Source organism: Ischnura elegans, chromosome X (genome assembly GCF_921293095.1).
Source record: "Ischnura elegans chromosome X, ioIscEleg1.1, whole genome shotgun sequence".
Taxonomy (NCBI): Eukaryota; Metazoa; Arthropoda; class Insecta; order Odonata; family Coenagrionidae; genus Ischnura; species Ischnura elegans.
Window position 1 is genome coordinate 75067871 of NC_060259.1, and position 14520 is coordinate 75082390.

The 14520-nt window shown below is 38.0% G+C and overlaps 1 protein-coding gene across 5 annotated transcripts in view; it reads right to left on the reverse strand.

The window, feature by feature from the left end:
- LOC124171937 (dihydropyrimidinase) overlaps positions 1-14520 on the reverse strand; it is a 212517-nt gene that overhangs the window by 168281 nt on the left and 29716 nt on the right. For all 5 annotated transcript variants that reach the window (XM_046551374.1, XM_046551375.1, XM_046551373.1 and 2 more), the window contains exon 3: positions 8569-8661. In XM_046551374.1, the coding sequence (XP_046407330.1) occupies positions 8569-8661 (93 nt within the window). The remainder of the gene's footprint in view (positions 1-8568; positions 8662-14520) is intronic.

The following is a 14520-nucleotide window of genomic DNA, read 5'->3' on the forward strand; positions in this document are numbered from 1 at the left end:
ACTGAAAGTTATTGCAACGCAAGAAGTAACGAGATGAACATAAAATAAAATAAAAACGCTCAGCATTGAACGTTAACTTTAATCTTTTTGAAAATTTTGATATGCAACACCACGAATTTAATATAAATCAAGTGCATTTGATCGTTTAAGTATCCTCATCATTTCCATGGCCGATCACATATTCGCAATCTCATCGTAATAATCCCGCGCCAGCCGTAACGACGTCATTCATGGGTCAGTGCTGCCCTTTGGTGATCATGCCATTAACTGTGACCTCTTCCAATCTGTGTGATGCACGGGGCTCATTGCGTTTGACATGATCGAGCGAGCAATTGGACAAGAAAAGCCTAACGCACTGGAAACAGAAATCGACATTGACTACCACAGACTCTTATCCAACTAGTTTAAAAAAATGTCCCACTTGTTAATACAAAAGGCAGGAGACGGATTTGAATTCTCATATTTCCAATCTCACTCAACCTAAACAACTGGTCGAGTTTAATCTGAAAACTGATTGGTTAGAGAAGAGTGCAAGCCATTGCAGTATGGATGTCTTAATCTGTGTGGGGAATAATTTCATCCTTGGTCTAACACAGTATCCTTCCAAATCTTGATAAATCACGGATGAAATGTATGCATTAATATTTTGCGAGAACCGACAGTATTTTTTTCTCTGCATAGTTGCTCTTCTGCCAGCGGCGGATGCGGGGTCCACCCCTTTACGGGGCCGCCCGCATTGCCGAAAATTGCACAGATCGACAATTGTAACGTTTTTATATTATAATGGCCATTAAATAAATAAATAAAATATATATATATATATATTTATATATATAGTTCAAGTCACTATCACTAAACATACACACACAAAAAGAAACACTCACACAGGATGATAAAACTGGGAACTTTCGAAGTAGTGACTTCTTCACCAGTCTGAGTCAGATACATATATTTCATAAAAGTAAAGGTAGATCAAGGTATATTTTGCGCCCCACTCTTGAGTTTTTTCTGTATCTGCCTCTGTTTTCTAGTCAACATGCGTGCAATATAATTAAAAAAGATTGCTGTGGCAGTTCTTATACACTTCATTATCGTCTACGTCACTGTTTCTAGTTTCAGTTTGCAGCCCGAGCAAAACGTAGCATTTAAATTATATGAGTGACACTCAATTCTACTCGTGACACTTATTCCCACGATCTGCTTCGAATCAGAAGCCGAATACGAAACGCCTTTTCCTCAAGCTTGAACGACAACTTCTTCCTTCAAACGGAATCGACCGTGAATTCCTAGAGAATTCCAGGGAACGCGATGCGCTCTGAATGTAAGTACCAAGGAATCGCTTGAAAGACAGAGGATATGGAGGTCAACACTATATACGTAGGGCATGCATTCACAAACGTCATACGGTGGCTGATGCTATTTTTAGGGAACGAACCGACAAATTTTTAACTTCGCACGCGAGGTTCATTCAGTGATAGATTCTCAGGATAAGACCGAAAAAAATACCACCCACTAATGCTCAATGCAGTTTTAACATATAGTAATGAACTTCGATAAAAATAAATTTAAAATTCAGTAGAAAAATAATATTTCCCTTTTATCATTAAATAAATTCACCAGAAAGATTGAAAGTATTGAAAATGATATTTTTAATACATCCTTGGATAGACGCTACATTTGCTACAAACTTTCGAATTCTCAATGAGTAGGCTTTTCGGTGAATGTCGTTTTACCGTCGTTCAGAACTATATTTTAAATTAGGCACGGCGTAAACGAGAACATAAGTGGATAATGTAAGTAAGAAAATGTTTAAGTATCAAAAATTCAAAAAGTTAGATGAGTAGAGTAAACAAAGGTGAGATGAAAACAGTATGAAAGATCCAATTCGGTATTGCGGTATTGCCGCGCTTTGAGGGCACTTATTGGCGACACCGTATAGGCTCACTCGCTAGCTTCTCCGCGGTTGTATCCTAAACACTCCACTGCATTGAGTAATTCGCCTCCCCGCCAGATCCATAAGTAAGGAAGTAATAGGGATGAGATGCTCGACCCCAGCCGATATCCTCCCCGCCGGCAAGTGAAAGGATTGATCTGTCGGAAGAGCGGAGGCGAACAGCCACGTGGTGACGGGCATAGAGAGACGCCCAAGGGCGTATTGATTCCCTTTCGCTGGCCACGCCTCCGGCGAGCACGTGGCCCACACCGCCGTCTCATCAGCCTCCCATCCTAATGTCCATGCCGAGACGTGTTCCAACTATATAAAAGCGGAAAGGGGTATTCATGATGCCTTTCGATTTTCACATCACACGATTTATTTATATCTGCACGAATGTCCAACGAATCGGTGGCATTGCATCAACTACGGTCAGTGGCGCAGCGAGGGGGGGGGGGGGGTTTGGGGATAAACCCCCCCCCCCCCAGAGCCCAGAAAAATTTTAAAGTTTAATCCATTTTACTTAATTGGATTGATATTACTAATAAAATAGAGTGAGCATTAATAAATTATCCCTCGGAAAGCCGTAAAACACACCATTTTGAACCATTTATCATTCCGCAATTTATTAATCTCGCACCTATTGCTTATCCTGGTGAGTATTCCATACCCCCAAACACCCCGGTATTAGTTGCATCTAAACCCCCCCAGCCTCAATTCCTGGCTGCGCCCCTGACTACGGTATAGTGGTTTCTCCAAAACTTTCTCTACATTGCTTTAATAACTAGATGCAAAATTCTAAAAACTTTAAATAAGAAGGATGGAAAAGGGATCGTTAATGGTCCTTTCCTTTTGAGCAATAAAGCATTAATGACACATTAAAATATTGCTCTTTTTGCTTCCTTACCCGTTTTTACTGCCACTCGGGAGATCGGGTTGATGTGGTGATCAGTGAATTGGCTTCCGACCCCTTGGGCTCGGGTTCAATTCTTAGCTCTGTCGGAGATTTTTCGGAGACCCGGTCCATACCAGAGCTTGTGTCCTATACCACGGCTGGTCCATACCTCGGCTGGTGTCCTAACACCCTCTGCCACACGCCTAGCTTAAAAATATGCTTGGCTTAATTTGAATGTGCAGCGATCATATGGGATCTGGGAAAAAGATACTAAATCCGTGAAATTAATAAAATAAATGGAAAGCGATTCGTCAAAAATGCTACGAGCGTATACAGAAAACGTTACACAGATGAAAAAAAAAATTAGGCTGGGAGCTGCTAGAAACTGGAAGGCTGCGCGCTAGGCTTGGCTTGCCTCAGCATTTGAGAATAGATATCTTTTACGGTAACATGGAGGATATCACGTTAGAACCCCACTATATTTCCAGGTACGAGAGAAACGATAAATTACGAGTGATATTTTGTCGAACGGATAGGTATGAGAAGTCGTTTTTCCCACGAGCAATGAAGGACTTTATCATACGCTAGGCGTAATTTCTTTAGAGCATTTCCTTATTATTTGCTAACGACTGGGCTCCGTGTACCCTAGCCACACGCCTTTGAGGTGCCTTGTGGGGTAATATATATGTAGTTTCAGTGTTGGTAAAAGTATCGAGAAAAAGTAACAGGGCTCAATTACTGTTACCTCTTACAAAATGTAATCAATTGCGAGTAAAAATTACATATTTTAAAAAGTAATCAGTAAATTTACCGTCACAATTACTTCTTGTAAGATTGTTCACTCTAAAAACCACCTGGAAACTGTCGAATATATCAGTAAAAAATACGGAATAATTGAGTCATAGAAATTGGCAATTGCAATTTCACCATTGATAGGTACATATACAGCTATAACTGGTTTGGATTCGGCATATAAAAATCTATAAAGATCAGTTATTAAAATAAAAAAAGTTTTCAAACAAAATCTTTTTGCTGGCCTGTGTAATCGTTACAATTGAAAAAAATAAATTCGAAAGTAATCCTAACCAGTAATATGATTTATTTTACTCGATTGCTTACCAACTCTGTGTAGATGTACTCCATTATTTCTTAATATTATAGCGTTCTCCGATGACTCATCGTGTCACTGTCGAATTCCCCCAAATTCCTCTTCCCCCAATTCACTCCCTGTTGTTCCCCCTAAGCTCATCGTTCTTTCCCAACGTCTGCCCGTCACCCTTATTCCCATATCACTATCGACCGCTGCCCCACAGCTTTCCTTCGTCCCAATAAAAAATTAAACGGGCACCCTACCCTAAAAATCACCCGAGAAAGCGTGCGGCGAAAACCTGGCAATCATTCTCCCTTCCCGAGCCTCAGAATTAACGCACTCTCACGCACCGGATCACGCGCTAACCTGCTTTAACGCTCTTTCCATACCCAATCGCTTGAATTCCTGAGAGAGGGTGAGCCGCGGTCAATACGCCGCGCTGTTCATTGAGCGTCCGATTAGGATTTTATCCGGCGTACACAATGGACATTTTTTCACAATAACGGTAGGATACATGCTTGTAAGAACAGGTGGAAATAAAATACATAGATGGCAGAATTGGAAGCATAAATATCTATGAAAATATTTGACACAGCAAAATAAATAGTGCGCAAACGCCCACGGAGAGATATTTTGAAATATTAAAAGTATATTACACCATAAACTCAACCAAAAATTATACCGAAGTGCACGGCAATAATCAGACGGCTACTCACAAAGTCAACTAGTATTTATCTGGATATTGTCAATAAATAATGGTGATCCTTTGAGCTAATATGACTTTCTGTGTACACCAAGGAATTCGCCATGAAAAACATTATTCGACTTAAACAGGATTCGAACCCGGATCTCCCCATTATACTCACTGTACAGTATGCTACCAGTTACACTTTTTTAAATACAGGTTCGAATCCAGACTAAGCCAAGTTATATTTTCATGGCGAATCCATCTTTGGTATATAACTTTGCACCTGTGCACGGGGCGGCGTAATGAGTCACTTGTTCTATGCAGTGCTTTGGATGACTTATTGTGACTAATAGGGTAGTTTCCTTCATCAAAGAAAACGAAAAGCATTGATTGCGATTCGATACCCACCATTAGTGTATTCATAATATAATACAAACTATTTGGTTTTAGAAATACCGGTTTAGACGAATGGCAATGGTCAATTTTATCCTCATTTGAAAAAGCCAAGATTGGCGCCCATGCGATGCCACTCAAAGTGACGTCACAGGGACCTAGTTTCTTTACGAGTAGATAGGAGTTTTACATCGTCTGAGGTTACCAATGCATGCATGTTGCACAGAGCTCAGGGAAACATCTCTTAATAATCACCTATTAAAATTGCCTAAGGTCGGAAAGTTTCCTACGTTTGATAAGGTATTAATAATCCATATTTAAGCCAAGCGCAACCAGCTAGCAGGGTACTCTGCTACCTGCTAGCATACTGCGTCGTATCAGCGCTCAAAGCCTCGCCACAAGGTCACCCCACTTGCGGCAGCGGGACCCAGATGACGTCACGTGGGGTTTTCCCAGTATTCATAGTTTACCTTCACATTTTCGCGCGCTTGAAAATTTTCACTTTTCATTTAATCGCGAAAAATAGAAATCGTCATTTAAAAATCTAAAAGCGTGAGATACGTAGTCCAGGAGTAGTAATATTTCGATTTAGGCAATAAAAAACAATAGGAAACCACCCTATTTCCCGTTATCGCGCGAAAACTCAACTTTTTTACGAATGATTCTCGCTGCTTTTTTCGGGAAAGGATAGGTAGTATCTCTACATCGATTTTAGAGCTACGGCCCAGTGAAGGACGACACTCAAAAATTTACAAGTGGACCTCTCTCTGCGGATGAAAACCTGTTTCAGGAAGAGCTATTCCTGGCACGTCCGATTTCTTCGAAAGATGGTAGCCGACAAAGGCGTACAAGCTCTCTCCTTATGATACCACACTGTCTTTTATTGAGGCCCTCAGCACCTCAGCAACTAAATAAATATCTCTCTCACCGGCTTTCTCCATCAGTTTTCTCCAATGACGCCGGTTCTATAAGTAAACCATAAAAGGCTGCCTGCCGAACTCTAATTACACAGGCCAACAAAAAAATTTTGTTTGAAAACTTTTTTAATTTCAATAGCTGATCTCTATAGATTTTTTTGTGCCGAATCCAAACCTGGCCTTAGTTTTTTTTTGTATTACCCATAGTTTCCAAGCAATATGCATTTTATTATATAGTCTGATACCCCTATACGGTATATAGGGAAATCAATTAAACACTGTGTTACATCACTGTGTTACAAAAAACAGGTGAATGACGTTATCGTCGTTTACTACAGATATAACTTGTATTTAATCGTTAATAATAAAGGAACTTCCAATTTTACTCCAAAAATACACTTGACATATTTTCTCAGAAATTATATCGTTTGATTAAATTACTGATGACAGTATCTGCTTAATTATTTCTACGTTTTTTTAGCACAAAGTGTTTAAAAATTTGAAATTTGGTGCCATTTTCCCTATTTTTTTCCAAAAACCAACCTATGTTGTAAATTAATAATCAGCTCAACAAAAATCCAAAACTCTATCGGAAGCGGGGAAAACAGGTGAATGACGTTATCGTCGTTTACCACAGACGTAACTTGTATTTAATCGTTAATAATGAAGGAACTATTCCAATTTTACTCCAAAAATACTTCGTTATCAGACATAGTGGGCTCAGCAACAGTGGGGAGAACTTTGTTCAAAAGTATTCCCTAGATCTTTGCCAAAGCCCTTATAATACACTTGTCTAGCAAGAATGAGTTAACGATGGTTTCTCTATAATGTGTAGCAAATGGTAAAATTTCTTAAAGAATTGACACATTTCAGGTCATCTTCAATCTGAGAGACAGCTTTAGAGCGAGAGGATAAGTGAATTCACACATCTGCGAACTGCGTTATCTTTAAGAGAATGCTAGAACATGCAACGACCCCGCACAATCTCCTGACCTTCAATTACTCAACAAGTGCTACGATCCATTAAATCACCAGACAAGATATCCGAGAGCTCCTTCTCTCTAATAAAACTTCGACAAACGCGTGGGCAAAATGACGACAGTTGTGACCTGTTGTGAAGTTGTAACTTCGGTAAATCCCAGTGTATACACACAAATAAATATAAAAAAAACTCTGATATTTGCAACCCAACGACAATCGTAACCTGCAATTAACAAACCCCGAGCCACGAGAGGTTTTAGGGAGGATTTTATATATATAATGATTTTAAGTGATGCGCATGACATTTATAAATATTTTTTTAAATTAAAAGTAAGAGGAAAGTCCTTCTGAATGCAATTTATCTTATAATGGTCTTTTTGTTATCAATATACTATTAAATCAATAAATAATACTGCTCGAATGAATGGAATTATCTCATTTTTATGGATTTTACTCTGCATACTGCATTTTTTAAACTCTATAGCTTTACCTCAAAATTGTATGAACAAAATGTTATAGCACGGTCTTCAATCTTCCCACCGCTGATGTTATTTTCTGGCTTAGGTATTTTTATAAGTAAGCCGGACTAAAACCTCTCGTTTGGATACCAAATGATTCCATGGTGCCCAGAGAATTCCAAGCTTCGTTCAACTCATCATTGCTGATCCTTCTTCATTGTCTACATGTTGCGGGGGTAATTTAACGGCCATTAATAGATATTTAGCACCATATTTAGATAAAATTTCAATCCATTATGAAGTGGATCTCGGGGCATTATTTTCAGTGGACCACATGCGATGACGTCACTTTTCGCAGCAAAGGCCTTCGCCAAGATTCCGCAGCTGGCCACAAAATGTGTTATCAACAGCGCATTTAAGAGCCTTACAAAATCTCCAATCGCGGCGCTGGGGGTACAGGAATACGACTCGGACAAATAAGCTATAATTAGGGCTGTGAACCGATATTTATGTTGTGATGATATGACCTATCAAATTAATAACTTATTTTTTACATGTTAATAACTTTTACTTGCAATAAATCGTGATTGCAGGTTATTACTATTACAGCAGTCTACCGGTTAAGGTAGGTTTCCATGGAGTGCTAAAGAAGTGATCTGGAAGCCTCCCTTTCCTTCCAGCACTGCCTTAGTCAGTTCACTGTAAGGCCTACTCCCTTTCAATCTATCTAAAAATCCCATTCTTTTCCTTCCCTCCGTCGTTTTCCTAACATTCTACCCTCCAACACCATTTTCAACATTCCCTCCCCGCTAAGTACTCTTCCCATCTATACCGTCTGTATCCTCCGTATCTCATCTAAAACCTGCCCCTCCTCGCCAACCATATCCATTGATTGCAGATACTCAGGAGCAAATATTGAGAATAAATGATCGCTTTGCACTCATAACCGCACTGCGGACATTCCTGAAAACAGTTTTAAGCGTCATCTAACTGAATGGCAATTTAAATAAAGCTTCTACGGGACTGACAGTGATTCCCTCAATGAAATCCCCTTGGTTTTATATCCCTATGGCTATAGTCAGATTTATAAAACCAGGCAATAAGGCTCAAATAAGAACCTGAAGGTTAGTCTCAGCGCAGACATAATAAGATGAAATTTAAATCGTCGGGATGCGCTGAAGTTGGTCCGTTCACATGCTGGTGCATTCGTTACCTCTGAGTCAATCGGAAGTGCTTGATCCTCGGACGCCGACAGCGCCTCAATCGGCTCCTCCTGCACCTCCGTTCTGGGCTCCGCGGCAGCCATCTGCGGGAGAGAAAAAAAGCAGGGAAAGTGAAGGCGTGTGAAAGGCAGCGAAAATTCCTGCGACCCTGGGAGGGTTCAAGGTTTCAGAATCGATCCTGACTCAAGGTCACCAACCTCCAGAAACCTTGCGTCAACGAGAGCATGGCTGGAGGGAATAGACTTCACATTTCTCATTTGGAACGAATTCATACATTAATAAGAAATAGGAATTTGAAAAAATAATGTTTGAATTACATATATTTAAGTAAAGCTTGTTCAATAATGCATATAATTTAGAATAATGACACAATTCTAAATATATAAAAGCCGTGGCCAAAGAAATTACGTAAACTTATTTAATGTATAGTAATAAGCATATTTGGAGAAAATAATGACAGAAGTCGGGCGAAGTCACGATAATGCAACAAAATCCTGCCATGGAACGCCAACATCATTCATAATCATTTATAGCATCAGCCATTGCTGGTAAGTTATTTTTTTCGTCACCGGTATTTTTGGAGGAATATTTTAACGTGATTTATATTTACTTGCATTGATATGTTACCTTTTTGAACTATAACATTAAAACTTCTTTAATTGGAAATGAAAATATAAGAATTTGGCTCAGAAATCGGGACGTAAGGAAGGATAGTAGGGAAGTTAAATGAAAAATTAAAAGTGGAATTTCATTCAGAAGTATCAATTTCACTTTTGTGTTTAGCGTTATTATAAAAAAAGCACCTTGCTAGAAAATATTTATTTCTAGCGCTGGAGAATTGATAAATTTTGTAAACTTCTACCTCTGTCAAGTTATTCTACATCTACGTTTCAGTTACTTCTTCTGCAGCAAAAAAGACACAGAAATGGTAGTCTCCGCATTTTAAGAATCTGGTATAACAGAACAAACCTAAAGCAACAAAACCTTGGCCTAAAAATAATTTTTATATGGAAATGAACGGAACGATGTCATGAGCATTCCGAGAAATTATCAGAAGGATTATAAAAATCGGAGATAAAAGTGACCCATCAAAACCAGATTCAAGTTCATATTGGAGGTCAATGGTATAGTCTTGTTCTCGGACTCAAGCTATTAGGAATGACCTTCAAGCAATGGTGCACCATTCGAAATGGCACGTCTCCGCTCAATATTCATCAAATAACCTCAACTCAATAGATATGAGCTGGGAAATAATCGTGGAATTGTCAACCTTTATTCATTAATGTCTTACTCTCCTTTAATTGAAAATTTAAAAAACGTGTGCATACTTTGGCAAAAATGTTTTGGCAAATAAAATAAAGTTAGAAGCGATCACGTATTCGGAAAATTATTTTTTAATCCATTAAAATGATCTAATAATCACTAGGGAATGATTAAATATTATCATCATTACAGTAATCAATAGATTCATAAAAGATTAAGAAGACTATTGCACTAAATGCACTACTTAAATGATCTATTATCTTGCTCTGCTCCATATTAAAATAGCATGGTTAAGTTAAGAGCCTAATACGATATGGCCTCACTATTTAGAAGAATATAAACGGTTTGTCTTCACCAATCAGCCATTCTCTCATTAGTGTAAAATAGAGATACGAAACATTTGCTTCCCTCGTTCAATGATTTTGTTAGAGTTCTGCTTCATTTATTCGTTCAGGGAAAACCGCCCGACGACAAAAGGAATCACAGGATATCGAACCACGCGAAGTGGAGGAGGAGCGGAGACGGGCTTACACTATCGGCACACATTTTTGACGTCATTAACTTACCTGTGAAATGGTTAAGGCCATCTATATTTCGTCACGAATAGCTAAAGAAGTAGGTTTCAAATCGCGAAACGGAAAGATACGTGTCTCTTTGCAGAAAAGTTTCTCGGGTTTTCCACCGGTTGATGTCGTCCATGTCTCCCGACGTTTCGATCCGCGACTTGCTGATCATCCTCAGGGGATCTTCCGAATGCCAAATATTTCATTCGGAAGATCCCCTGAGGATGATCAGCAAGTCGCGGATCGAAACGTCGGGAGACATGGACGACATCAACCGGTGGAAAACCCGAGAAACTTTTCTGCAACTGATACGCCGGGAAAACCTAAGATCATACATACGTATCTCTTTATTTTTTAAACACTATCATGTTCGTCAATTTACAAAAATTGATTAACCTGCTGGTATATATTCCAAGTCTGGGTCCATGAAGCAAGGAGTATTGGAATAAGAAAAAGGAGGCATAAATGGATCTGCAGACATATAAATGCAGTTGAAAGCTGCCTCAAACCCGTTTTCTAGGATACATGACCTGCGATGGCGCTTCATAAAATATTAAACCTTGAAGTGAAAATCCCCTATGTGAGCTTCATTAGATCTCATGGATTGAATTCCTTCGGAGTAATTGGCAACTTGGGGATTGGGCGCAGCAGGGTGTTCACCCGGCAATACCCAACACGGCCTCAAAGAAAGTATCAGAAAACTTTGGACTAACCTTTGGGTATTAGCAATGAAAAACACTCAGTACGTATTTATACAGTTACTTGGTAATGGCGTAACAGCCGAAACCGGTATTTAAATGAATGAGCCCTTTAACCACGCACAAGCTTCAAGTTTCAATTTAACTTGTGGGTACTCATAGCTATTTCCGATTATAGTGGAACATTGGAATTTGATGAGTTTACTAAGTGGATCGATATGTACTTCCTATTCTAGCTAAATGATAATCGTCGCTGAAAAAACCTCATCATGGGTTTAACGCAGCTCTCCACTACATTCTCCTGCCAGCAAACTGTTTCACACCTACGTATTTCTTCACTTCAACATCCCTCATTACCCCTGTTCCATATATTTTATCAGAGGTCTTGATTTTCCGTTCTTGCCATCCAGTTGTCCATCGACGATTGCCTTTAGGAGGCTTACATTTCTCTAGACTTATTATCGAAAGACCATTTTGACGTAAGGAAGGATTGGCCAAGTAGGAAAGTTAAATGAAAAATTTAAAGTGGAATTTCATTCAGAAGTATCAATTTCACTGGTGTGTTTAGGGTTATTATAAAAAAGCACCTTGCCAGAAAATATTTATTTCTAGCGCTGGAGAATTGATAAATTTTGTAAACTTCTACCTCAGTCAAGTTCTTCTATATCTACATTTCAGTTACTTCTTCTGCAGCAAAAAAGGCACAGAAATGGTAGTCTCCGTAGTAGACAGTGTTTCAAATACAAGTATTTTAAAATACGTATTTAAAATACATTTGTAACTTGTATTTGGTATTTCAAATACAGATATTTGATATTTTCCCATTTTAAAATAAAAAGTACATTTGTAAAATACTTTTGAAGTAGCTCTGATAACACATCAGTAAAATTGTTTCAGAGATTACTTCAATTCCGTTATAATCGTTTTCTTCGTGCTTGCAAATATCCATGACGTGCCAAGGCTGGTTATATTTTTTAATACCTCTTAGTTTCCATAAAAATGTATTTTGTTTTTTAAAAGGCTTTTAAATACTATTTTGTGGTTTGGTTTCCAAATATCCAAGTCAAAGGTATTTTGAAATTTAAAATGCATTTGGAGCAGTATTTATTATTTCAAATACATTTTCAGCGGTAGTTTGCATTTCAAATACTCCTCGGCATGTATTTTGCCCAGACCTGTCACGCCTGTGGCTAAGTTTGGGGCGAGCTCTACCCTCACCTCGAAAAATTATCAAAATGGCTCTGAGGCATTTATAAAAAAAGTAACGCGTACTCGAAGACATTTACCATTCTTCTTCATTACTGACAGAAAATCTTTCAAACATATTGTCTTGAAATTCATTTGCTTCTTAGCTGCCTCCATGTCGTTTCAGGGTTATACTTATCCATTTTCTATTATATCTAAGTTATTTTTCACCCCAAAATATCATTTTACCCGGTTCACTGTTTTTGGTTTATAAAGCACGGAATAAAAGTGCATAAACAAATGACTGCGACACGTCGTGTTTCTAAAATTTCACACAAAGTTTCCCTTTAATTTATCGCGGACCAAACCCAACGCTAATTTTCCCGTTTAATTAGCCAGGTTGAGCGCTAATTTTTTTACGAACGCTGCATCGACGCAAGAATACTGGGATCTCACACTACGTACTTCCTACGGTTAATTTATGGCTAATTATGTTCAAGGAGGAAGTGGAGTGTTTACTCAAAAGGTAACATAGAATGTTTTTATTTTAAGGTATTTTGTGTGTATTTATTTGCTGCGTGTTTCTGAAAGAAAGTAAGTCATCATGTGTGTTAGTTTTCCATGTATGTAAAATAACTGGATTCTTAAAATTGAATGCACAAACGATAAAAATAAAATATCTCTTGAAAAAGTTAACTTGTTTCATGTTTGAGTGTGATAACACCAGTTCTGTTTGAACAATATGTGATGGTAGCCCTAAAACAGGTTTATATTGAAGTACGTATATGTTCCATTGCTTTAGTAAAGGTAAAGTAAATGCTGTAATTGTGTATGAGTGGAATAAAGGTATATTATTATTATTTATTTTTTTATTAAAATTTCCTCAGTTTTAAAAGAGCTTTTTTCTCAGTTTTAAAAGAGTACAGGTTTTCTCCAAAGTAACTCTTTACTGTTATGTTGAGAAATTTTCTCGTGGTGTGGCAAGTTGAAATTATTACGGCCTTTCGCCGTTTCATGTAGTATGTATTTGCATTAAGATTATTATTATTATTACTACAAATTGCTGCAAGTAGAATATTGCCTGGTGGCAGCATTAGATGTATAAACATGAATAACAAGTTCTAATACAAAGTTTATAAACAGAAAAGCATTGTAAAACAATTTTGAAATTGTTCTGGGATGATGATAATAATAATAGTAATAATAATAATAAAATATGCAAAATCATCCACCTGAAATTAGCTCTAAAGTCATAGAAAATGGAGTTCCTTATTTTAAGTACACACCTAGTACAACCATCCTTGAAAACGATCACTGTAAGATTTATTATGACCGTTCAATTATTACCGATAAAACAGTCCATAGCAATAGACCTGATCTAGTAGTACAAGATAAAACTCACAATGAAACGTACTTGATAGACATTGCCGTACCTAATTCGCATACTATCACTACAGCCTACACCAACAAAATGGAAAAGTATGAAGAACTTAAAAATGAAATTAAGAGATTGTGGAAATCAGATAAAGTACACATAATACCTATCATTATCTCTGCCACAGGAGTAGTGCCTCATTCAATCCATCAAGGTCTTCAAACTATTGGACTGCCGAAAAACTTGTTAATTACAATACAAAAGGCAGTAATTTTAAATACTTGCCGGATTTTCAGAAAAAATTTCAACACAGAGTAAAAAGACGAGAGTGCTTGGTGATACCCGTACCCCGCCTAAAACCAGCAAAAATGCTGTGAAATTATATTAAAATAATAATAATAATTTTTATTATTATTAAGTATTACACATTGCTGCAAGTAGACTATTGCCTGGTGGCAGCATTAAATGTATGCACCTGAATAAAAAGTTCTTATACAAAGTTTAGAAACAGAAGAGCATTGTAAAACAGTTTTGCAATTGTTTTGGTATGATACCGGTATCAGAGATGACAATTATTATTGTTATTGCAATTTAATAATTTTTCTACAAACCGGAGGGCGTTAACTATTAGAAGGGCACACTCTTCTTCCGAAGGTGTCCTGTCGCCGTAGGATGTCGCATTGCAGACTCTCCTCCGCGCCCTACGTCCCTTTGAGGCTAGCCGCCGAAATTGATCGCTCCTTGACACCACGGGATTTTACGCGCGCACATTCTCAGCATCCTTTCGATTTCCTTCGGGAGAAATAAGTTTTGCTCCATTCCATCTCGGAGGATTCGGCCAAGACAAATGTGGTTCAA